This window comes from Cydia strobilella, chromosome 6 (assembly GCF_947568885.1).
Source record: "Cydia strobilella chromosome 6, ilCydStro3.1, whole genome shotgun sequence".
NCBI lineage: Eukaryota > Metazoa > Arthropoda > Insecta > Lepidoptera > Tortricidae > Cydia > Cydia strobilella.
Window position 1 is genome coordinate 21,665,345 of NC_086046.1, and position 27,977 is coordinate 21,693,321.

Genomic DNA, 27,977 nt, shown 5'->3' on the forward strand with positions numbered 1-27,977 from the left:
TACGCTCTCATTACCAAGATGCATGACAAAATTAAATTATATAATATAGCAGGCAATTGGGTAAAATGTACATTTGTAGTTAATTTTATGTGATTTAAGTAATCTACGTTTAATTTATACCGAAAAAAAAACCAGTTTTTTTTCGGGCTGTATTATGAGAGCTAAGATTTGAGACACCTAGTTATATTTTGAACGACTAATCTAATTCCCTTTTTTATTAACACTGCATATCTATAATAGTCTGTATTTAGTGAATACCGCGGGTGCTTCGATAAGCGTCCGGGAGGTTAGTGCTTAAACACAAAACAATAACAAGTACAAGTATATCCGATGGGCTTATATTTATTATCATAACTCAATTAGCACATTATTCAACAAAACCGTTCTTTAATCAATCCAATATGTCCAGCGTCAACCCTATAAAACAGCCTGTCCCGATAAACGTCACGAATTCGCAACATTGTAAGCTTCAAAGTTTTTCATGAAAGTTTCGCAGATCGCGTCAGTAAACGCGCGTGCGCGAGACGCGACGGTCGTGCCGCCATGCTACTCGCGATCATCGTCTGCGCAGGTAGCAGGACATCAATTTCATTTCATACCGAGGAGTATTCAGAAACTAATTTTCAAATTTGTCTTGTACTTTGTCTGTTTACTGCGCTGGTTACATAAGTGCGACCGTGATGTTGGTATTGGTATTATATTATTGGTTTCTGAATATGCTTCGATCCTTCGGTCAATGACCCTGTGATATACGCGAAGGATGCAAGGCCCATTTTTATTGCCGCGATTTATGGTTGAAATATCGATGGGATAAAATATCGATCGGTTTAAAATATCGATAAACGCCAGGTTTTGCTGATTTGTTTGTGATGCGTGTTTAAGATGAGCTTTATGGCGGTCCTCGATGGTATGTTGATATGCTATTTTTGTGAAAAGAAATCGAAGTGTTGTTATAGGGATCCTTTGTGAGTTAGGTATTGTTATTTGTATAGGTATTCTTGTTATTCTTATACTGACATATATGTGAGAGTTTCTTTAGTTCAATGTGAGGAGTAGGTACCTAATTTGCTCGTAACTTACCTAACCTATCTACTGCACATTTAATTACATATAAGTTCTTAAGAGATCTTTATAAACGTGTAATATAAGTTATATTTATTTAGCCCGTTCATCAGGTAAACATCTGAATATTTTAAGTAACCTTTCTTGCTTATAATCCCAGGTTTATCTCACAATTATTGATAAATTTTAATTAACAGACTCGACTTTTGTTTTGGCAGCAATTGAACCTCAATCCAAAATAAAACATCTATATATTATTTGGAGAACCCCATACTGTAGCCCCTCGGGAAAATCTCGGCAGGGAGCTCATTCCATGGCCGACGCGTCCGCGGGAGGAAATTTCTCTTAAACCACAGTACGCGACCATTTAGATTCTAGGGTGTGAGGATGAACACCCTGCCGACGGCGAGCGGTGCGGTGATAGAAAGCGGCCGTTGGCATCATGTCAGAGGAATTCTTCAGAGCACAGCCCATTGTACAAGCGGTAGAACACACGCAAGGAGGCATAGTCTCTTCTTAGACTTAAAGGTTCAATACCGCTTGTGAGTTTGGGATCGTCGACGATTCGTACAGCGCGCCTTTGGACTGAGTCGAAGGGTCCAAGCTGGCATTCAGGTGCTCCTGCCCAAAGCTATGACTTATCAGCTCATCAGCAGTTTAGCAGTTCAGTATTAAAGTTCCAAATTTTAGCTTTCTACGTCGAACAATCTCTGAGAAAACCGCATATGTGCGTTTTCAGGTATATTTAACCTATCGGCAGAATCGAAGTGATCCCATAAAAAAGGTTTTGTGCGGAGCAATAAAAATTTGGTACTTCCCCAATCGCAAGCGGTCCCAAATCTAATCTCTTACCTCGCGATCATCTTCCGCTTAGCAAAGAGTTCAACGCGCGCTGCGCCCGCGCCTTTTATCCGCCATCTGCATAATACGCGTAACAAATTAACTTAATATTCATACTTAACCAGGTGATGAATAAAACATCGTTTACTTAAATCAGAGCTTAAATAAACGGGTTATAAAATATATTCGTAGGAAGTGTCAGCAGGCTCAGCAGCTGAATAAGTTGAAGTTTTGAATTGGTCATTTTTGTATTGTAAGGAACTGAGAATGGCAACTATTTTGCAAAGGGGTAAACGGCTTTTTTAAACACATAAATGCACATTAGAATATTTATAAGAATCTATGGAATTACCACACAAACATTAAATACAACTGCTTTAAAATCTAATTAAAAAACTAAAGTACCTTTATTGCCTTTATTGGAATAGATTCAAGTTCAGAGGGCGCTACTAGCTTTGGCTTACTGTCGTATAGATGGCGTTGACGGTTTCGTTTGTTATTTAACAATTTAAACGCATATCAGTAAAAAAACATGGGTCAAAATCATAAAAATAATTAATGCAAATAAAAATCATTTATCCATATTTAAATACATTTTATCGTATTTTTATAAATCTTCATTTTTAGTTTTAAAGTTTGTCGACAGATGGCAGTGAATTTACTGGGGTTACAAAATTTACTATGACAGTACCGCTCTAGTATAAGTTACTCTATGGTGTTCATTTTGGCTATGGAAAGTTTTTTGATGATATTCTTTTGAGGTAACAAAATAAATTCGCGATAGACCCGTTTCTAAATGTGACTTGATATTCTTTTTGAGTTGAAATCCGGCTTTAAATGATATGAAATTCTCACGAAAACAAAATTCTGCAGTGGACATGTTGAAGGAATTGGATTAAACTATTAAAAAGTAAACGATTTGGTTCAAATATGCAAAAAGAATCATTGTAAAATCTGAGTCATGACGTGACTAACCTAATCATAAATCTCAAACGCATGGCATTGTCTTTACAAATTAAATATTTTTAATTATTATTTGTGAAGTAAATCTCAAGAAATAAAGTCAGAAACCAACACCGTAACCGAGAATTTTCGTCAGTCTGTAACTGATAATATCTGACCTAACAAAATGTAAGTTTATTTCGTTTTTGCCGTCGCGTCGGAGATCCAACCGATAAAGCGTCGGCTCTTTAACTTTGAACTTGACGCACTGCGTTGCTTAACTTTTGTTTAGTGATCGAATACTTAGTCGTGAAATGTATGGGATCCAATACATTCTACGACTCATATTAAATCACATTTAGAAACGGGTCTATCGCGAATTTATTTTGTTACCTTTATTTACCGACCAAAGGTTGTCTGGAAGAGATCGCTTTTTAGCGATAAGACCGCCTGTTGTTACCTGGTTCTATTTTTTCTTTAAATATTTCTTTGTAGTTTTACATGTATGTAAAATGTATAATTTTGGTGCAATAAAGAATATTTACTTACTTACTTACTTACTTACCGACGTTTCGACACAGGTTTCACTGGTCGTGGTCGCGGCTAACTGACGTCCCAGCAAAATGTCAAAACAGAGATTTGTGTGACTACCCCACGAAAAGTGCATTTAAACCTCGAACTTTAAATGCACTTTTCGTGGGGTAGTCACACAAATCTCTGTTTTGACATTAAACCTCGAACTTTAAATGCACTTTTCGTGGGGTAGTCACACAAATCTCTGTTTTGACATTTTGCTGGGACGTCAGTTAGCCGCGACCACGACCAGTGGAACCTGTGTCGAAACGTCGGTAAATAAAGGTAACAAAATAAATTCGCGATAGACCCGTTTCTAAATGTGATTTAATTTGTGTTCAAACCGCGAAAGTTTTAAATGTTATTCTACGACTCTTTCCTTTCCGCACGGACTTTACCTAACACAGAAAACCGCTGACTTATTTGGTTGGTCGTTATTCAAAAATCTACATCGTTTTCATTTATGAACAAGCAAAAAAATATAAACCTTATTGAAAGCTTAAGGTAGGTATTTTGACAGCTGATGCCAAAAAAATAAGTTATGATGCTCGTAATAATATTATAACAGTTCAAAACGGAGGGGAGGACGGACAAAAGAAGTAAATGACATTAAGCATTATGTTACTAATACAATAAATACCTACAGCTTAAATAATATACAAAAAGTTATAACAAGATCAGGATTTGAGTGTTCCTGTATTTCCATTGTAACTTATGATCGTCAGAAACTGTATTTCTAATTTAAAAAAAATATCGAGTGTCATATAACTGTATTATACCCAAAATAAGACCGCTATTGTATTCATACAAGTACAAATGCCTTATTCATTCAGTTTATGCTAATGGCGAGTGAATCGGCGTCGGCGCCGGCGCAAGAAATGTCACTCCTGTTGACACCTTACACTCGTAATCAAATCAAGGACTAGGATTTGTTGGACTGACGGATATGCAACGCATTAACTTTCATGCGCAAATAACCTAGTTTTCCCACATATTTGCCATAAATGACACTGAGCAACTGTGTATAATGTTAAACAGTGAGTCAGCTCAACTAGGCGAGTAGCAGGACTCGTGGGCTCAAACAGAGACATTAAAGTAAAGCAATGACACTCGATGTGGGTCGATCCTATTCACTGTGAGCCGCATAATTATGCCTCCCGCTAAGCAACTGACAATACTGGCGTTTAGCTATTTAGGCTGACTGAATAATATTACAATGTGCAAGATATTTTCGGCAGGAGTCATAAAAACCTAGGCCATAATACTGCATGGTATTACTAGTACCAAAGATAGATATAACTCCGTAATAGATGGATACAGTCTAAGGAAAAAACGTGCCTCGAAAATCAAGAAAATTTGATTCTCGTTCAGAGGGCGCTACTAGTTTTGGCCTACAGTCGTATAGATGGCGTTGACGGTTTCGTTTGTTATTTAACAATTTTAACGCATATCAGTGAAAGAACATGGGTCAACATCATGAAAATAATTAATGCAAATAAAAAAAATCATTTATCTATATTTAAATACATTCTATCGTATTTTTATAAATCTTAATTTTTAGGTTTAAAGTGTGTCGACAGATGGCAGTGAATTTACTGGGGTTACAAAATTTACTATGACAGTACCACTCTAGTATAAGTTACTCTATGCTAGTACTAAGCTTTGCAAAAAATATGTCAAATTAAATGTGTCCTAGAGAGGCGAGTTTTCTTATTAGGTTTGGTGTAATAAGAAAACTCGCCGAGCTGCAGGAAAATCGAGATCACTGGATCGGGCTAACTAGGGAACTGCGTGCTATTCTGCACAAAATCATTGCCTAATAAAATAATTAAGCTTTGAATGCAAATTCCTCTTGAAACACATATTTGACACTTAAAACGAACGTATCGAGATGACAGATGCTACGAAAAGTCATGTGACTATTTCCATACATTATTTATTAATATGTTTCAATTGGCCTTTTCTATCAACGACTAGGCCTGAGACAAGGGCCTGGCACAAAGATAGTCTTATTGCGATTCCTATAAGGAAAGAGAAAATAGTGCCACGCTTTGTCCTTATCACCGATCGGGTGGCATCATAGGTAGGAGGCGATTTCGAAATACCGAAATTTATAAGTGAAAGAGAAAAAATCCTATGCTGTCCAAATTTTATATGAATATTCTTTCTCTTACCCCCGGTCGCTCGGTGGCGCGTCTGTAACTACTTGTATATACTGTCTATGGCCTGAGATGATTGTTACTACGTGAAGCCCATTGCGTCAACCAATAAGGCACAAATCCCATAGAAAACCGTCACTTTTCATACCGTATGCTAATATCATGACCCGCTATCCCACAACCAACTTACCTAGTCATCTAATCAACCAGAAATCATTCCAAATTAGTAGTTAAGTCGTTGGAACAAGAACGTTACATTATTTTCGGCGCGGCAACTGGGGTCTGGGTGGACAAGTGTAAATGTTTGTCCGTCTGTCCGACCGGAATACAGCATACTAATTTAAGTACGTGTAGGTTGATGGTCTAATAATGTGATATGAATTTACGATATTCATACTTAGAGAATGACATGTGATATGTGATATTTAATTAAACACCTAATAAAAATTAACAATTTGAATGAGTTCTATGTTTGTGTTTTTGTGTTTAACGACATGTCTTAATTGGATAATATTTTTCCCCTCACTAGCTCGGAAAGTTGTCGTTTATCCTTCAATACAAGCGGGGAAAAACGCGTTTTATCCACTAGTGGGGAAAGTAATTTGACCTTGGATAGAGCGTGTTTAAGTAGCTTGACAGATAACAAAACGTAAAACGCTCATGATAATGGTTCGTTCGCTATTAATTATCATTAAATAAATGGTTTGAGAATCTAATAAAAAATACCAAATTTAGCTTTATTTAATGATTTTAACTCATAAACCTTAAAATTCCATAAGAAACGTTTGTTTTTTATAATGATGTTAAATATAATTCTGAACACACAAGTTGAGTCGATGCAATTTCAAAACGCATCGTTGACATTTCATACATCAGAAATGTCAACATTGTCAACAATTTTTTTAAGTACTTAAAACCTTTTCTCACCGACTCGCGTAAAAATACACAACTTCCAGAGTTTTCTGTTATAATATCGTAAAGAAATGAGTGATTCCAGTGATGAAGATGATCTAACGCCTGTGGATGTTGCACTTTCCTCGCTATAGTGAGGTGAAAAGTTTTGTGTTACACACGGGCGCAAATGTATTTTACTTCTCGTGTGTTGAAACACTCGCGGGTAAAATACAACTTTGCACCCTTGTATAACAAATAACTATAATTATAGTTGTGATAGCATGAAAAAGTGGCAGTTAATTTTTTTTAAAGTATATTTAATTACACGTTACACGTTAAAATTCACAGCCTAATTCTTTCTTTTAAGGGGTAAAAACGGGACGCATTACTAAGACTCCACTGTCCGTCTGTCTGTTTGTCACCAGGCTGTATCTCATGAACCGTGATAGCTAGACAGTTGAAGTTTTCACAGATGATGTATTTATGTTGCCGCTTTAACAACAAATACTAAAAACAGAATAAAATAAATATTTAAGTGGGTACATACAACAAACGTGATTTTTTGTCGTTTCTTGCAGAATAGTTTTAAGTATATTATACCTGTATCAGGAAGGGGCTCCTCCGTAGCAACAAGTAGTTTTTGTTTAACAAAAGCAGAAAGAAAACTTAAGCTAATACAATTTTATCTACATTAAATGTGTATATGTGTGTGTGTGTGTGTGTGTGTGTGTGTGTGTGTGTGTGTGTGTGTGTGTGTGTGTGTGTGTGTGTGTGTGTGTGTGTGTGTGTGTGAGTGAGTGAGTGTGTATTTGTGTGTGTAGGTGTATGAGATCGTGTGAGTGCAGGTGGTGAGGTGATGTACTAATCGGCACTTCTTATATATAGGTACTGTAAAGCATAGAACTATGTATCATACTTTTCTTACACAATAGGTATTTTCTTATTACTATTATATACTTTTTTATCGTTATGCTCTATGCATACGTTAATTTCAGTAACTTTGTTCGAACACATTAATAACAAAATGAATATTTATTGATGCATTTATATTACTTACTCGTACTACAATGGCGGCAAGCGGCAATAGACCATATGTTAAGGGCCCCCGGCAAGCTCGGATCTCCATACAAACGTAGTTCCGCTCTCATTTTAAAACGACTAGCTAGTTTGCTCTGAAACTTTGTACTTATAATAGGATAAGGTATATCTATGTCTGTAATTAGTTTATGTAGCTTCAGATACCATAGTTAAAAAAATACAGCGACTTTAAGTTTTTCATACAAAACTTGTTTTTGCTCTATTTTGTTTGTTTTATAAAATGGAGCTATATAGACTAATTACAGACCTAGATATACCTCATGTCATTGTATGTGCAAAAATTCAATACAATCCAACACGTAGTTTTAAAATGAGAACGAAACTTCAAGGAAAAAATCGGCCGAGCTTGCCGGGGACTGTTAATAGTAATTATGCGCAAGGAAAAAACTTATAGTCATTGCCACGGGTAGCTTCACAGGATTGTAACCTGACACAAATAGTTTTTTTTTTTCATTATAATATATATAGTATACCTACTTCGCTTACGTTGTAATATATGTTTGGAGAATGTTTAATACATGAACGGTTAGGAGGGGAGTAACGCAAAATAGCAGTTTTTATATTAAATTTTAACATGTCATATCAATTAAAAATGCCACGGAAAAATTCCTACTGAAACTAGACTATATTTGAAAGGCAAACCAAAAATTTAAAAAGTTAAAGTTGGTTTGATAGAAAAAAACTCACGAAAACATGACCGACTTTCATGTATTTTCAGTTATATCCTTACCCTGCATACCTGCATATATAAAATGCAAAATGATGAGTAAATAATCGATATACCTATTATACAGAGACAAGAAGATAAGGAGTCAACAGCAACACACATTTAAAAAAAAGGTCACTTCTGTGGACAATACAATAAAAGTTAACGACTGATATGTATATACCGTTCTTCTTGAGTCCTAAAATACTAAAAAAATATCCGCCTGTACACATTGCGTGCAGAACACATTGGAAAGCCATGAAAGAGGCATATGTGGACGTAAACATGCTGAGAAGAAGAGATCCGCCTGTAAGGGTGCAGAGTAAAAATTTGCTTTAGATTCTCTTAAATTTGCGATTAAAAAATTACAGAAATAGAGGTACAAAGGCGAACTTATCCCTATAAGGGATCACCTTCGAGTAGATGAGAGGAGAATTCAAATTAGATAGAGAAACTTACTGAATGCACAATAACATTTTGACCAGAATGTCCAAAAGTAAATAAAATACATAAATAACATTATATAATAAAATACATACTAGAGTTAAACAAAGAAAAGTCTGCAATAATTTTGATAGCACACGCAGTACAAATGTTATTTTAAACGTCTCTTTTTTTTAATTACAAAAAGGCAAGCATTTGACTGCAATCTCACCTGATAGTAAGTGCCGATGCAGTCTAGGATGGATCATGCTTACCTAAAAGATGTCTATTCACTCTCGATTTAAAAAGATCCAAGTTATAGTGGACTGGGAATATATTTGCAGGAAGTAAATTCCACTCCTTAGCCGTTCGCATGATAAAGCTGGATGCATAGCGCTTAGTACGAATCAGTGGCAGAGTAACGACGTAAGGGTGAAACGCAAGTCCGCGTCTAGTCCCACGGTGGCAGAATGGAGATGGGGGGATTAAATTATGTAATCCCATCGCACACTCCCCGAAATGTATCCTGTAGAACACCGATAAACAAGCTACCTTTCTACGGTGTTCAAGGCTCTGCAGTCTAGCCTCTACTAATCCCGCACTTCTATGAAATTATGACGTATTAAATAACACTTGCACTGCGTATCCTATCAAAATCGTTGCAGACTTTTCTTGGTCTAACTATATGTCTATTGAAAAGACGTGAATGTGTTGAGCATACCATACTATAAAATGTAAATGTACCTAAAACCCTAAGGCACTTCAGTTGCCTGTACATATTTAACTTCTCATTATCCCCTTCTATATTTAAAATCAGCATTTTCCTCAACTTCTACAGACAGTTAGGTTGTTACCAAAACTGCTAATGCTCTACAAACAATGGAATGAGCTTTTTTTTCGCTTCCGCCGACTTAATTACTAATGACGGCAAGTTTTAAATTTTTAACCCAATTTCGGCATTTATAATTGTGTCGCTTACTTCAAACTCGAATAAATTCATTCGACTCTCTCAGCAAATATCTACCCTATTACCTTTTAAATACCAAAATCGCATCTGACAGATGGATTTACCCACGCTTGAAGTTAAGCGACTCAATTATAACTGCTTATAGTCACGCACTCACCAACAATGGGCTCGCGCACGCACAAAAGGAACAAAGGCTTTTGTTTAACAGATTAGGGTCTTTGGCGAAAAAATCATTTGAGAAAATGCAGACTATACTAAATTTACTTAAAGGGTCGGCAACGCGCATGTAATAATCTCTGGTGACTGCTTACTATCAGGCGGGACGTATGCATGTTTGCCATCGACGTGGTATAAAAAAACCGGCCAAGTGCGAGTCGGACGCACGCACGAAGGGTTCCGTACCATTACGGAAAAAAACAACAAAAAAATCACGTTTGTTGTATGGGAGCCCCACTTAAATATTTATATTATTCTGTTTTTAGTATTTGTTGTTATAGCGGCAACGGAAATACATCATCTGTGAAAATTTCAACTGTCTAGCTATCACGGCTCATGAGATACAGCCTGGTGACAGACAGACAGACGGACGGACAGACGGACAACGGAGTCTTAGTAATAGGGTCCCGTTTTTACCCTTTGGGTACGAAACCCTAAAAATGACCTAACTCTGGTTATGGTGTATAAATATTTTCCAAAAAGCCAATATTCACCGAGGACAATGGAGACTTCTACTAAGTTTATATGGAAAAGCCGTGCTCCACTATCCTCTTAAGATTAAAGTCATCTATGCTCCACTGTATTAAGAATTTAAGAAGTTCTCTGCCTAAGCTAGTGGTCAACCGCCCCAGGCTTTGTTCTCCGTTCCCAGGCCGGCATGGGAACGGAACAGTTATCCGGCCGGGAAATGTGAACAATAAATTATATTCACGCGCCTCACACCAGAAGGTCAATCTTGATTGTTCACCATTTGAGTTGGTAAGATTTCCTGAGTTGTGTAGGCTGCGGTTCCACCAGAGATGTGCGAGGATGCGAAGCGAGGGATAAGTTCGTTAAGAACCAATAGGATCACTTCCTTTAACTGTCCTAGCTCAGCGCAGCTCTAGTAAGCAATATTTTATTTATTCTTAACAAACAAATCCCTCGCTAAGCATCCTCGCACAACTCTGGTGGAAACGCAACTTAAGCGCGGGTGAGTCATACATATTTTATTATATGCTTGATATAAAAGCTGAAGAGAGATAAGAAGGAGTGTAATTATGAAATACATAGACAATTTCACAGCTCAGTTGGTTATTGTTTTTCGTAAATTGATGTCTATCTATTAATTTTGCCATAGATGTAAAGAAGAAAAGATGGAAAGTTGTTAGAACGGTGGGCCGAGCTCCGATAGCCAAAAAGCGCAGTTTTTATTATTAAAATTAAATTAAATTTCTTCATTTGAGAGACAACATATGGTCCATAAATTTGTTAGTTGTATGTGTATGTAACAACAACAACAGTAACCTGTATTATATCCTGTTTTACAAAATGTGTAGCTTCTTGTAGGCGGCTATCCCGAAAGAAAAACTAAATTAGTCAATCAAATCCCTATACATTTTTAAAATGAAGTCCTTAACTACCACCAAGAAGAAACCCAAAGTAGCACTAAATTTTTTATGACAACTAAAGGAGTACTGTCAAAAACTTTAACCATTCATGACCCTTATTTCAATTATATAAGGTCTAAAAACAGGCAGTAAATTGCGTACGGTAGTTATCGTTTTCGCAGACAAATGGCCGATGCGCCGGCGCACCGTCGCAGCCCACACGCGCATTTTGAGGTCGCGGGACAGTGCAGGACCACCCACGCGGGGATAAGGACAACAAAACACTGTGGACAACAAGTTTTGTACATATGTGCCGTATAAAGTAGAATAAACGATTAGCTTTTCACATTTTACAAAGATAGATATAACTCCGTAATACATGGATACAGTCTAAGGAAAAAACGTGCCTCGAAAATCACGAAAACTTGATTCTCGATCAGATGACGCCACTACCTTTGGCCTACTCTCGTATAGAGGGCGTTGACGGTTTCGTATGGTTTTTAACAATTTTAACGCATATCAGTGAAAGAACATGGGTCAAAATCATATCAAAATAATTAATGCAAATAAAAAAAATCATTTATCCATATTTAAATATAGACGGAGAGCTGGTGGAAATTTGGAGTAGGTCCTTGAGGCAAGCTGAAAATTTGCCTGATGCTTCTCCTATCTTACCCTACCTCAGCACTACAAGTCTGGCTGCAGGGTAGCGGGTCTAAACCAACCTATAAATTTTTAAAGAATTTTTTTTTGGTGCCCAAAAAAGGTTCTTGAGGCAATCTGTAATTTCTACAAGTGAAAATTGAATATCTAAATAGTCATAAAAAAATTATGCCAGACGATTTGGCCGGGTCTTTAACCTTGCCAGACGCGTGCAAAATATTTTTTCAAAAAATTCAAAAAAGGTTCTTGAGGCAATCTGTAATTTTTACAGGTTAAAGTTAAGTATCTAAATAGTCATAAAAAAAATAAGCCAGACGATTTGGTCGGGGCCTTCTACCTGCCAGACGATCTAGAAAGTTACGTATGGCACTTACTCGCACGCAAAATTAAGTTTGTTATCCTGTATAAATGTATGCTAATACAAAGTTAATTTTGTAGTGCAGAAAATTAAAGATAGAAAAGTACAAATTTGGATGTACGATGTGATTGTGAGTATATATTTATGATAATTATGGGTATGAATAGGGTGTGGGCATAGTACATATGAAATTAGCGACAATATGTCCAGCTGTATCTCTATTGTAGATACATGGGTAGTTCATTAGTTATGACGAAGGCCTAGGCCGGGAAATATTTTTATTTTATTTTAATGTAAACATGGCGTGCATGGCTGTGTTCATGATTTTTTTTTCATCTTTCATATATCATATAATATAATTAAATAATAAATAATTTATTAAATAATTAATTAATTATTTTAGGGGTTTAATATAATTTTAGTCTAATTTAATTTTAATTTTAATCTTAACTGTAATATAATAATTTTATGTAATGTTATAATGTAATGTATTATGATCCTAAGTTGATTGAAATAAATGAATAAATGAAATAAAATTAATTACATCACACGTTTAGGGGGGAGGGGGTCAAGAAAATGTGACATGTTGTGAGGGAGTCACAAACTTTGTGACGTCACTATAAGTTATTTAAATTATTTTATTCGCTGTACAGTTAAATAACAAGTTTTTGGAACGATAATCGTTTTTAATCGTTTAATTTTCTTGACATGCAATGAAATATCGTCCTCATGTGCGTCAAAACAGCCTTCAAAGTATCACGTTTCGGGCGGAGCAACTAGAGAGAACTGTAAAGCGAGGTTTAGACTAGCAAGAACTTGCATGCAATTTACGTTACATTACCGACTACTAAGGTAAACTGCATTCAAAATGTTTATCAGATACCGCAATGTAATGAAAATTGCATGCAAGTTATTGCTAGTCTAAACCTCGCTTAAAGGAATTTCATACGAAATTGAGTATTTTTTTATTTTAATGTAAACATGGCATCTGTGTTCATGCGAACGGGCTAAACAGCTGAAATTTGTTTTAGTCGGAGCGCAAAAATAATCAAATTTTCTTTCCCGCGTAAGCAACCCTTAATTTATATTTAAAATAAACGCAAAAAAAACAAATTCTTTATAGGGCTGTATCTGCTAAAGCATGCGTCGTAGCGCAAAAATAATAAAATTTTCGTTCCCCTCTAGGTAACCCTTAATTTATATTTGAAAAAAAAAACCAAAAAGACAAAAAAATCTTTATAGGGCTGTATCTACTAAACCATGCGTCGTAGCGCAAAAATAATAAAATTTTCGTTCCCCTTTATAAAACCCCAAAGTAATATAATAAAGAACACAATGAAAATCAAAAAAGAAAAAAAAAAGAAAAAAAAAATATAGGGCTGTATCTCCTAAACCATGCGTCGTAGCGAAAAATAATAAAATTTTCGTTTCCCTCTAGGTAACCCTTAATTTATATTTTAAAAAAAAACAAAAAAAAATCTTCATAGGGCTGTATCTTCTAAACCATGCGTCGCCAAAAATAATAAAATTTTCGTTCCCCTCTAGATATGATCCTTAATTTATATTTGAAAAAAAAAAAAACAAAAGAAATATCTTTATAGGGCTGTATCTCCTAAGCCGTGCGTCGTAGCGTAAAATAAATCAAATTTTCGTTCCCCTTTAAAAAAACCCCAAAGAAATATAATAAAGAACACAATGAAAATCAAAAAAGAAAACAAAAGAAAAATAAATTTATAGGGCTGTATCTCCTAAACCATGCGTCGTAGCGAAAAATAATAAAATTTTCGTTTCCCTCTAGGTAACCCTTAATTTATATTTTAAAATAAAAACAAAAAAAAAATCTTCATAGGGCTGTATCTCCTAAACCATGCGTCGCCAAAAATAATAAAATTTTCGTTCCCCTCTAGATATGATCCTTAATTTATATTTAAAAAAAAAAAAACAAAAGAAATATCTTTATAGGGCTGTATCTCCTAAGCCGTGCGTCGTAGCGTAAAATAAATAAAATTTTCGTTCCCCTTTAAAAAACCCATGTGATAAATAAAAAACACAATAATAATAAAAAACAACAAAAAAACGTTATAGGGCTGTATCTGCTAAACCGTGCGTCGTAGCGCAAAAATAATCAAAATTTTCCTCCCCTTTAGGAAAGCTTTAGGAGTTAATATAAAAAAATACCAAAAAGAAAAAAAAAACAACTTTATAGGGCTGTATCTCCAAAACCGTGCGTCGTAGCACAAAAACAATCAAATTTTCGTTCTCTTTCAAGGAACCCATAAGTGATATAAAAAACACAATGATAAAAAAAAAAAAAAAAAAACGTTATAGGGCTGTAACTGCTAAACCGTGCGTCGTAGCGCAAAAATTATGAAATTTAAAAACAACGAAAAATAAATATATATGTATGGCTCTAGCTTCTAAACCGTGCGTAGTAGCGCAAAAATAATAAAATTCTCGCCCCCTTTTACCCCACACACTGAATAACCTATGAGTACATGAAACAATCACCATCATCATCATATTTGTATTATTATTTGTATTATTCAAGCATTAATAATAAAATAACAAATTCACACATTATAATAATTACAACACATTACTATTCTGTATTTAAATTGTACATGTATTTATTAAAATTACAATACATTCTTATAAATTCGGTCATATTACATTTACTATATCCCTACTAATACTCAGTGTACATAATTATCATAAATATACAAATATTCATAATCACAATCACATCGTACATCCTAATTTGTACCTTTTACCTTTAATTTACTGCACTACAAAAATAACTTTGTATTAGCATACATTTATACAGGATAACAAACTTAATTTTGCGTGCGAGTAAGTGCCATACGTAACTTTCTAGATCGTCTGGCAGGTAGAAGGCCCCGACCAAATCGTCTGGCTTATTTTTTTTATGACTATTTAGATACTTAACTTTAACCTGTAAAAATTACAGATTGCCTCAAGAACCTTTTTTGAATTTTTTGAAAAAATATTTTGCACGCGTCTGGCAAGGTTAAAGACCCGGCCAAATCGTCTGGCATAATTTTTTTATGACTATTTAGATATTCAATTTTCACTTGTAGAAATTACAGATTGCCTCAAGAACCTTTTTTGGGCACCAAAAAAAAAATTCTTTAAAAATTTATAGGTTGGTTTAGACCCGCTACCCTGCAGCCAGACTTGTAGTGCTGAGGTAGGGTAAGATAGGAGAAGCATCAAGTAAATTTTCAGCTTGCCTCAAGGACCTACTCCAAATTTCCACCAGCTCTCGGACCAATACATTTTATCGTATTTTGAAAATCTTTATTTTTAGTTTTAAAGTGTGTCGATAGACGGCAGTGAATTTACTGTGGTTACAAAATTTACTATGACCATACTGTGACACTACCGCTCTATCCTATTATATCCTCTTTGCATTTTATTATATTCATAAATTAAGATAAATATTAGGTTTTGCGACGAAATTATTCATGTTAATAAGAATTGAATTACAATATGAACTTTTAAAATAAGTAAACTATAACTGTAAAACTTTTTAGATTGACTAATCATGGCGATCAAAAACAAATTGTATGACTAGTGAGATCAATACGATCATAGACAATTAAAAAAACTGCAAAATAATCAGCCCAAATGCTTAGTTTAAACAGAGTAAATACGGGAAAACTTTGTAATAAATTTATTAATTTTTAAATCAAAAAAGAGGAAGTAAACTATAAGTACTATATAAATACTTAGGTACTTAACTAGTTTTAAACCTCACCTCAACTCGATGCGTTGATAAATGCTCAACTAGACGCTCTGTGTTGCCCATTTGCAACAGTTGTAACATAGAGTAACTTATACTAGAGCGGTACTGTCATAGTAAATTTTGTAACCCCAGTAAATTCACTGCCATCTGTCGACACACTTTAAAACTAAAAATAAATATTTATAAAAATACGATAAAATGTATTTAAATGTGGATAAATGACTTTTTTATTTGCATTAATTATTTTTATATGATTTTGACCCATGTTCTTTCACTGATATGCGTTAAAATTGTTAAATAACAAACGAAACCGTCAACGCCATCTATACGACTGTAGGCCAAAACTAGTAGCGCCCTCTGAACGAGAATCAAATTTTCTTGATTTTCGAGGCACGTTTTTTCCTTAGACTGTATCCATCTATTACGGAGTTATATCTATCTTTGGTCATAGTAAATTTTGTAACCCCAGTAAATTCACTGCCATCTGTCGACACACTTTAAAACTAAAAATAAATATTTATAAAAATACGATAAAATGTATTTAAATGTGGATAAATGACTTTTTTATTTGCATTAATTATTTTTATATGATTTTGACCCATGTTCTTTCACTGGTATGCGTTAAAATTATAAATAACAAACGAAACAGTCAACGCCCTCTATACGAGTGTAGGCCAAAACTAGTGGTGCCATCTGATCGAGAATCAAATTTTCGTGATTCTCGAGGCACGTTTTTTCCTTAGATTGTATCCATCTATTACGGAGTTATATCTATCTTTGCTTGTAACAATCAGTCAAATAATACTTTAATCATAATTCCTCCAGCCCAAGAACCCATGACTGCAATGTATTTTGCCTTTGCCTGACAGTTCCCAGGCCCTTTGTCTCCGGCCGCAAGGCGTAATTTTCTGGCCAATAATTTGAACAAATCATCGCGAAAGGCTGGGTGTCAAACTGGTTGGACGACAATCAATCATTTGTATCCTAGGGTCTACTTATCTTATTGCAGAATATGAGAATCGCCGGCAGGGTGCAAATAAGAGTAGTTATAGTTGTAAGAATGAATTTACTTTACGTAAAACAATTGTACATAAATGTAGCGAAAGTGCCATGGGCAATAAATAGGTCGAGTTTTTACTTTAATAAATGGATGTGCTTATTCTAAATTCTATTCAAAAATGTTGGTACTTAATAAAAGATAAAAATTTGTATGATTGGAGTTCTAAAGGAGCTCCCGCATGTTTTGAGGTCTACTTGAATCATCTTTGAAGAAAGGTAATAGGTGCATACATGTGGTGTTCAATAAATTACGGCCAGAGCTGTAGGATTCAAGTTCTAAAGCCTTACTTGACATTAAATACCCATAAAACCCTGCCAATATTAAAAATCCATAAAATGGCACATTCATTACATGCACTTAGCAAACAACTCTCGTATAAGCATAAGTTACCGGTGACAAATACTAGCGACTAAACCTGCCAAGCCAGTCCTGTGGCCAGCAGCGTTCCAACTTTACTAATCTGATCTTAATGTGATATTACTATTCAGTATTTACTTAACCCCTTATCCATGGAGACTATATAAAGGAGCCAAATCTCTATGTATGAAAAGTGTCCATCAAAAAACAGTAATTAGGCGGCGCCACCATACACCGAAATACTACCAAAAACAACCTACGTAATGTGGTCGGGTTATTTGTTGCCTTACATGTTATACTCATGTCACAGAGCCTAACTAGCGCCACCGGAGAGATTAGGAACTATTATTTAAAGCTGAAAGCGGTCACTTTTGCCATAAGAGATTGGCATCCTTTCTATACCATCCATACCCTTATCCATAAAATTTTGCAAACCTCTCTTAAATTTTGTCTCTTTCTAACAAACACAACTGTCAAAATGCTTCATCAAACTATGGAAATCGATCACTTTATTGGCTATACTCGTATGCACACATGACATAAATTTATACGAATGAATGTGTATCATGTGTATGTATATGTAGTGTCTTATTGTAGTTTGTGTAGTTATTGTTGTAGACTTGAATTTTAAACATTTAAAGGTATTTTTTCAAATGCTATTTAGTTTTAACTTAGGTTTTTGCACCTCCTAATTGGTTAATTTATTTGTGTCATTTCTCCACTACCTAAAGGTTGTCTGGAAGAGATCGCTCTTTAGCGATAAGGCCGCCTGTTGTCACTTCTGTCTTCATGTATTATTTGTGTTTCCATGTACATTTATTCTGAGGTTGTGCAATAGAGAGGATTTGTATTGTATTGTATATACTGTAGTTTCACTTAGTTGTCCTCGTACGTAAAAAAACATTTTGTAGGTATAGGTACGCTGTGGTGTCAGTTAATTAGGCTCGGGTCAATACCTATGTAGGTATTCGCGATATTAATGTTTGCGTGATCTACGAGCAATATCAAATCAAGATCAGATTTGTAAAATAAGAATGTGACTAGTGTGTATCGTCTGGTCAATGGGCGCACGGCGGGAACTGTTACGGTCCATTCACGGCGTTCCCACGCGCCCGAGGAAAACACGGGACAGTTCTGCGCGTTAAATGCTTTCTTGCTGTGGAATTAACAGGAATCTTTAAATCAAGTTTATGAGCACGGAAATGATAAAGGGATGTTTTTATGCGCAATCAGCGATTATTGAATTTCAAAAATCTGCATATAATGGTTATATAGAGGTACCTAACGAATATATTTCTATTTAGACATAACCACACATAACTATTCAAAAGATATGAACACTCAGATGTACCTTTTTTCCGCTAGTTGTTGATTTTGCTGTCGGTCAAATTTGTTGTCAGTATTTATTAATTGGCATTTGTAATGTAAACGTACTGATTACAAAAATCCGAACCTGGAGTTTATCGATATTTTTATTCTTTATATCAAGTTAAGGCTTTTGCTAAGAAGCTTTTTTTTCCAATTTTCTGACGGAAAACCTAACTACCTAAATAGAACGTATTAATAAATAGAATACTTTATGACGGCAATAAAGAGGATAATAAGTTATAATCAACTACCTTCCTGTCTTCTATAGGTTCCTCTAGCATATTTAACTGCCATTTTATGCAAGCTATTTTGATCTACCCATTTATGATTGTTGATTAACTTTCTTAGATACTATACTGTCAGTTTCTAATAAAATGTGCTTTTATATTTCAGAATTATTTCAAGTTTATGCTGCTAGATTTAACTATACCGACCGCAGCATCCGAGCTATAGGTACGTATTTGTATCTTAAATCTCATATCTCCTTCTTCATCATACTAAACTAAGTCAACCGGTGAAGGTTAGCGTTAGCACGTTTAGCAGTCAGAATAGCAGACATATATTTTAGTTTTCCTTTGGCGAAGCGAAAGAGTAAATCTCTAAATACTTAAATAATCCTCTATGTTTGTCGCTAAACTCTTCCTTTATATCGGCTGGACCAACATTGCTGATAATGATATATATTTGTTATTCGAGTTGGTTCCTTGTAAAAAGTGAGCGTTCAAAAAGACAAACTTATAATGATAGTTTCGTCAGTCGTCCCAACCTAACCCTATAATTTTGGTATTAAGATTTATAAGAATTAAACCTCATTCCAGATCCACTAGACCCCGGGGGCTGCTACCACGAGGGCCGCTGGCACGCCGCCGGCGCGCCTGTTCGCACGCGTACTGCTTGCCTCCGCTGCACGTGCGCGCGGGGCGTGCTTGCGTGCGCGCGCAGAGCGTGCGCGCCGCTTCCGGACCCGCCGCCAAGGTGCCATGTGCTGCATAGGAAGGGGTCTTGCTGTCCTGAATTGCATTGTCCAGGTATGTTATCATTTTAAGTCTATTATACGTGCCTCTGCTGAACATAGGACTCCATATTTTGCTAGAGGGTTTGGGTTAGTAGCTCATTGGCTAGTCCCATGCGAAAGATTTATTATTATTATTTAGCATATCCTAAAGGGGCCCACAGACTATCAGTCCGCCGGACGATATCGGCCTGTCAGTTGTTCGGAACTGTCAAATTTTTGTTATAACTGACAGGCCGATATCGTCCGGCGGACTGATAGTCAGTGGGCCCCTTAAGATACATCCGCAATCACGACGCGAAAGTTCTAGTTTTCATAGTTTTCAGTTATGGTGTTGTGGTAGGACTAGGACTTACTCTATCTACTTACAATATACTTCTTTTTGTTATGTATTAGGTATATATCTAGTTACAATCGTAATTATAGTTATTATCCTCTTTATTACCTAATGAGATATTTTGTGGATTTCAGATGGAGTGAAGTTGATGGAGCTTGGCGCATCAGCGCGGTTCGAAGACGAAGACTTTTCGGAGACAACTTCCATCTCGTCAGTCGGACATGGTAAATAACGTTACATTATCTGTCTGTAACACGAATTAATAAACTAGTGGATGTGAAATGACTCCTATTTAGTATGAAAACCAGTGTCGCTAAACTCACACATTCATAGCCACGTTAAAATATGTCACACACTTACAAAATTGCTCTGATTCGTAGCAACTTTCCATACCAAAAGGTTATTACCGGTGGACATTTCTCGAACGAATATCAACTGTAGGCTACATGAGTGACGGTTTAAAATATAATGTCAAAGCTATATGACATACGACTCTTTCATTATCTCATTCATCTCACAAAAGCTCGCTCAACGTTCACCTAATACAACTACTCAACACCAGATGGCGTTATTTTATATAATTTTAAAATCACTTACTTATTACAGGCGAGAAAAGGGCTAAAAAACCAGTATAAGTAAGGTCTAATTACGCATGGTTTGTTACGGATCTCACGGTCACGTTACACTGGTGCTTTCGAGATCTCTACACGCCTGCGAGTAGCTAACCGTTGGAACTTCTTTCCATTCGACGATATAGGGAGGGGACAGTGTAATCGGAGTGTTTTATCGATATTTGTGTGTTCAGTTAGGTATTGATATTTCATTACCGTATGTTTTAACTAATTTTGATGATACTTTATTTATGATTATAATATAGGTAGTGATAATCGTGATTGTATGAAAAATAATATGTAGTACAGTACAACAAATATCTAACTAAAAATTTGTTTCTTATTAATTGACCAACTAGGTTGTTAATGTGAACATTAAATATATCTTAAAGTCAAACAGATAAAATCATAGTTCTTTAAAGGTCTATTAACTCGGTATTGCTGTTATTTTGTAATCACAAATCTGCAATTACTTACATAGGTAAGTATTCGTCTTTAACAATATATTTACTTGTAGCAGCATTTAAGGCCAATCTAGACGGGACAACCTGATTAAATTGTCAAATTAATTGTATGGTCTGAAAGCATACATGAAACTGGCTCATCGATCCCACTTGATTTGATTGTAAGATTGTGACCTATCAAATCAGGAAGGGGGGCGGCAAAATTCCAATATTTGACGCTAGTTTGCGTGGTACGGAACACTTTTTATTAATTTAGTGAGCCCGAATGTCACTAATAATTACTAAATTAGTAACTAAGTTGCGTGTGGACGCTAGATGAGATGTATGGCAATTTTATCCCCAGAAATCTTTCTCTAAGAAATGCTCCTAGCAAATGGTGCTATATTTTTGCGGAAACTAATTTTCTTGCCCAGTAGCATTGATCCATTTATTTTTAATATCGGCATCTTGTGGTAACCTACAATAATTAATAATAAAGAAATAGAAAATATAAAACTTTTATTCATGGCACATTGTATGCATTGTACGCATAAGTGCATTAAGTACCTAGTCTAATTATATTAACGATGAAAATATGATGGGTGTAAAAAACAAAACATATGTAAAGGAATACGAAGGTTTGAAAGGTTGCCATGAAATGACCCCGACTTAACTTAGTGCTTGATGACCAGAGCTGCCATATTTACTAAGACATTGATTATCCCAAATAATAATTAGAAACGTGTCTAAAATAATAATTTATTACCAAACCAAACATCAAACTTGAAATATCGTAACTTTAACTTTATCGATATAAATATCGACATTGCGCAGCATCTGAGTAGCGAAGTTATTTGACATTTAGGATAGCGAATATTCCAGATAAACGTAAAGAATAGTGACAAAGGATTGTGAACTCTAAGTTCTAACTGATAAAATATAGATTTACTTAACGAACATTCCTAAATAATGCAAAATAAACAGATTTTTCGTATTTATTGGATTATATTTAAATAAATAACCACCGGTGATAGGAAATACCTCCACGTGAAAGATTTTTTAAACCGCTGTGATTTCTGCAGCTTAATACTGCACAATACGGCATTTTAAATTTAATTATCAATTTTTGTTAGACGAGCGTACGTACTACGTGAATGTCATTCGAGCATGAAGTTTACACAACAACTGAGCATAGTCTGTGCATAAAGTGAGTCGGTCGCTACTAACTGTCGGATAGACGGGAACGCCCACTTGCCATCTCCATCCTACTCCGTGGTCTGTAATATACCTTTCACTTCTTAGGTACCAATTCTGCTCAGATAAACAGATCTTTATTGGTAAAATAAAATACATTTTACAAGTCACTCAGTTTTAGGAATACGTATAAAATAGACTGCTCTTTCTCATTACACTAGCCTGGTATTGAGTCTTATTTACCTACCTTCTTATGATCAGTATATTGAGCTAGCGAATTTTCCATACACTGCGCTATTCGCGAACCGCTAAAGTACCGAAGGCGTACAGCGAATCGTACTAATACTTAGGTATACATGTCCTCAAACAGTTAGCGATCCTTTCGCAAATGGCGTGCAAGCAGCACTTTATCCAGATCCGCGAACCTTTTTACTGAGACCACTAGTTTAACTGTGCCTTGACCGTCCAGTTCGGTTTCCAGCGTGCGTGGAGGGCGGATCTGTGTTCGGCGCAGGATCAGCGCTCGCGCCGGGAGTGGCGTGCGAGCAATGCTTCTGTTTGGGCGGCGCGCGTCGTTGCGTGCGGCCTACATGTTTACCACCACCGCGAGGATGTGTCGCTCGGCCTCCCCCGGGAGCGTGCTGCCCTCAAAGATACTACTGCTCACATGAACCACCAGCGCATGGAACACACGGTAAATTAATTTTTTACATTGTTGGGATATTTGCGATCTTCTGACTTTCCCAGGGCCCCCAGGGGTCCACAAAAACTTTGACTGTTAAAAATCTTAAACAAATAATTTGGTCCCAGCTTCTTGTGTTGACATCAGTAAGACAGTCAATCGCTCATTTCAGACTGCAAGGTAGAAGACACGTGGTACAAAGAAGGCGAGCGCATAACGTCAGCCGAACGCGCCTGCACCCAATGCTTCTGCCTGCACGGTGCAGTGCGCTGCCAGCCTCTGTCATGTGCACCGCCTTTATTAGGCTGCAAGCCACTCCTCCGGCCTGGCGAGTGCTGCCCTCATCAGTACCACTGTGAACATGGTAATACAAACATTAATTTACGCAAATATATTTTCAGATTTATACTTGTGAGACTTCAGCGTATTTTGAGTTCGATGCCTTACTTCATGTAATCAAAATCAGAGCAAAGCTTATTATATAAGGTATTAACAAATACATATTTCAATTAAGTAATTACAGATATTTTTGATGGCGACTGAGAGAGTAAGAAAAGTTGCCTTGATACTTATGCAGTACTCATGCTCAGTGGCGGGTTTGCCCTAGGGCGGTAGCAAGCCGGCAGTCTATATGATGCGTGCTGAGAAAGGTGCGGCTAGTAGTTACTACAGGGCTTGGGGCCTAGGGTGGCCAACACTGCAAATCCGCCACTGTTGATGCTACAGGATATTAATTTATGTTTCAGATAAATCTCATCCGTTGCTATCCAGCAATTCACTTATATCAGTGCGGAATGACGACCGCTCACTTCACACGTCCGAGTCAAACAAAGTTGAAACATCAACAATCCCTGCTAGTACATCAACAAAAGCAGTTTATACAAGTATTTTAAGTATTAAAACAAATTCTCCCACGACATTAGCTACCGAAAAAGCACCTGTCAGCACAAGCAAAGTAAAAAGAAAAACTGATGAACTACAAGCAAACACCACTAAGAACTCAGTCCAAAATGTAACCTCAACAACTGAATTGCCTTCTACGACTTTTGTCAGTACCACTGAAAAGCTAGTCCGATCTAATTTTGAAACTTCAACAATGGATTTACCCGAACCAGAAGATTTGGATGACCATGAAGATTTACCAGACACGACTTCAACAGAACAACCAGAAGGCTCAGTCAGAATTGTTATTAATGGAACCATCAACTGTACAGCAGAGCTTTCTTCAACGTCCTTGCCTTTAAATTTGACAGTCAACGACACTGAAAGAATAAAGATGGAAGCGCAACCTCGAATACCAATCCTAACGACAGGGAATATAGAGAGCCACACCTTCAACCCTAATGATATTATAACTGACAGAAGTGTAAACGGAGAATTTGATGATAATGAGATGTTTACCATCAACGTGACTAGTTCTCTGTCTACCAATTCTTCCCGTGTTACTTCAGGACCGTCAATTTCGAGTGTGTCAAAGATTGCAGTACCAACTGAACTATCTTCGGTTTCCAATATGTCGAAGAAAACTAATGAATTTGATTTCGATTATGCTGAGCCCACACTGCCTCCATCTCTACCCAATTTAAAGTAAGCAAAACTTTAATCGTCGCTGCCTTTAAAGTCTAGATTACAAATTTTACAATTCTCAATTTATTCTTAACTTTCAGGATCATTCCATTTGTAGCAGCGGATGCCGTTGTGGACGAAGAGTCTCCAAAAGAAGTGCTCACATATCCAATACTCGAGAGAGAGGACAAATACCCTGTGTACTACCCAACCTCAGAAGGCAAAGATAATCTATTCGCCACAAGACGAGAAGATATTTACCATCCTACGCAGTACCCAGTCTTCACCTCAGAGAAGGTTGACACGTCACAATACCCCGCTTTAAGTCACGAAGTTGACATTACTGGTTCTGACTACCCCACCGCCAATAATAACTTACTGCATGGACATGCAGTATCTGCTTCTTTGGGATCACACACATTGGAACTTAACAAAGCTGTCACCAAAATACCAAGTACAAGCACCACGTTCAAACTGGAAACACCGTCTATCAACTTGTTTTCGCCTCCCATTGAGACTGAAGGTACACCATCAGATGTTTTCTTACTGTAACTTAACATGTTCCCTGTCCGGGTACACACACAACATGTAGCTTTTTTCAGGAGTCTGTGCTTCCACTCCACTATGAGTTCACAACTTCAAAGTGAAAGCACACTTGGACGTGTGCCTTTGTCATATAATTTTATTTTGGGGACTGTGAACGTGGAAACCTTTGTTAGCCTATATAGGCCTTAGTAATTGTAGATAATTGTGATTTTATGTTGATTATATGGGGCGACATAATCTCTAAACAATAAAGGTATTTAATAAAGACAATAAAAAAAAACTTTTCCATGTTTAACTAAAGTATTTCCTGGTTTCAGGTGGATTTATACCAAAAGGACCGGGAATTATTGACGAGTACTATGCAGTATATCTTAGCACACCTTCCGCGCCTTCTGTGCCACAGCCACATCTGACCACTTCAATGCAACTAGATACAGTAAAAGGTACCTATTTCTATATAATTCATTTTTTTTTACATATTTTTTTTAACTATTTCATTACAGGAATATGACAATATACTCTAGGTTTCCCGCCTACTTCATTCATAAAATTTTCTAGGTTGTTTAATGGCTGACGGGCACCGCGTGCCCGACGGCACGACCATGGACCTGATGTGCTCCGTGTGCTCCTGCACCTGGGGGAAGATCCACTGCAGCCCTCGTGCCTGCCTTGCGCCCGACGGCTGTTACTACAACCCCGAGCTACACTCTTCCACGACAGATGTCTGCTGTGGTGAACTTGTTTGTGTTGAACGTAAGATTAACCATTTTTAAGCGAATACCACTTAAATGTTCCTGTCTCTTATCATTGTTAATGTCGATAAATACACCACTTAAATATTTCTGTCTCTTATCATGTTACTGCAATGGTGATAAACAAAACGGCATAGCTTACTAAATCACCCATATTTTGTTGCAGAAAAAGAAACTACACCTACTACAACAACCACAACGACTACAGAAAAGATTTTAGTAAAACCTAGTGAAAGTACAAATCAAAATGCAAACAAATCAGTTGACAAAATTACAACACAAAATAAGACAGTGATAGAAGCTGCATTGGTTCCTAATCTGGAAATTGAAAATTCTACTAATGAAGTAGCTAAAACAGTTGTAAGTGAAATAGCTAATAACTATAAACATAATATTAGCACTACGCTAGTAACTGTAAACACACCATCATCAACTGAAGCTATATTCACTTCTCCATCAACTTCGACTGCAGCGCCTGAACATGAGATCAATCAAACACAATTTTCTTCTCAAGATTACGAAGAAGAAGACGACGACGAAGGATTCTCCTTTGGCAGCGTTCTGAAACTTCTACTCAGCGACAGTTACGATGCAACTACAGCTGCACCTCAGAAAAAGAAACCTGTTATTACAACGACCAAAGCACTGCCTACTAGAATGCCTCCAACTTCTAGTAAAATAACCCCACCTCCGATTAGAACGACCTCTACTACTAGAACCTCTACGATTAAAATAACCACCACTCCGCAACCAACCAGCTCCATAGAACCACCTAAGCCGGCCGTAGCTCCGTTCGTCCCTATGTCTCACCACTATCCTTACCCCTACGCGCCTCCGAAGAAGACCTTCCAGCAAAACACTGTGAACAGGATAGACCACCTGGTGCTTGGAGAAGCGACTGCCATAAGAAAACCGACACCGCGCCCTCTACCCTTCAAACCAGTATCCCCAAAGCTAACGACACAGAAACCAACAACTACTACAAGAAAAGAGATTCAAACGTCTCCGGAACGAGGTTCAGCGAATGTGTTGCCTGGAGTGGGAGGTTTGAAACTGGCTGGATGTAATATATATGGCCGTATGTACCGCGTGGGCAGGATTATAGCAGAGCTGTCGACGCCTTGTCAGGAGTGTCGCTGCACGGAGCTCGGTGTGCACTGCCGACCACTCGCTTGTTGAGAATCTAGCGATGTTTCCTACTGCTGTCCCCAACTGAAAAACAATAAAGAATATTCGTACTTGAAAAGCATAAGTTTAGTAAGTCTATTTTAAATATTTTTTTGGTTTTAAGCTTAATGCCTTTCAGGTACGAATAAATGGGAAGAAATATTAAATTTTCGCTCGTATAACTAAGAGTAAAGAATAAAAATGTCTGTCAGATTCTATTCTGCAAAATAGACAGTGTCGCATGTAACACATTGGAGTTGCAGGCGTCCATAGGCTACGGTGACTGATTACCATCAGGCGGGCCGTATGCTTGTTTGTCATCGACGTGGTATTAAAAAAAAGTATCATTATCAGCAATGAACGTTTTCGACGTTTTGGTCTGAATAGTAACTATATAAATTATAACTTCTTTATCAGTTGGGGAACCAATGCATTATTTAAATGGAAAGGGGAAGGGCATTTTTGTACAAAGAGTACGGTCGACAGTGACCAGCTGTAGTTGATAGTAAAGTTTTATTTATTTAGCGAACATTATTGCATTTATAGCCTCTGGAAATGATCTCATACGTAAATAGACTCAGTAGCTTTCATACATATAAAGTGCGGCCTAGATGTCATAATTAATAATGAAATTATAACTATGTACGACACCACACGCGCTCTCAGTGTGCTAAAAGCATAAAAAGTACAATAACAAATAGTTTACCATTATTTGATTCATATATATTTACCTATCCAGACAAGAATAATTTTCTGAATCCTAATACTAGAATAATATTAGGAATATAAATGTCCTGAGATTAACTATACTGATAATGACCTACTGTAAATTAATACTTAAGCTA

The 27,977-nt window shown here is 36.5% G+C and overlaps 1 protein-coding gene across 1 annotated transcript; it reads left to right on the forward strand.

Moving 5' to 3' along the window:
* Window positions 1-493: 493 nt before the first annotated feature.
* LOC134742266 (mucin-2-like) lies at window positions 494-27,959 on the forward strand. The gene is made up of 11 exons (XM_063675300.1): window positions 494-571; window positions 19,216-19,275; window positions 19,641-19,850; window positions 20,306-20,395; window positions 22,901-23,113; window positions 23,274-23,465; window positions 23,848-24,688; window positions 24,769-25,190; window positions 25,531-25,656; window positions 25,772-25,966; window positions 26,132-27,959. The coding sequence occupies exons 1-11, from the start codon at window positions 544-546 to the stop codon at window positions 27,142-27,144; spliced, it is 3,390 nt and encodes a 1,129-aa protein (XP_063531370.1). The 5' UTR covers window positions 494-543; the 3' UTR covers window positions 27,145-27,959.
* The last annotated feature ends 18 nt before the right edge of the window (window positions 27,960-27,977 follow it).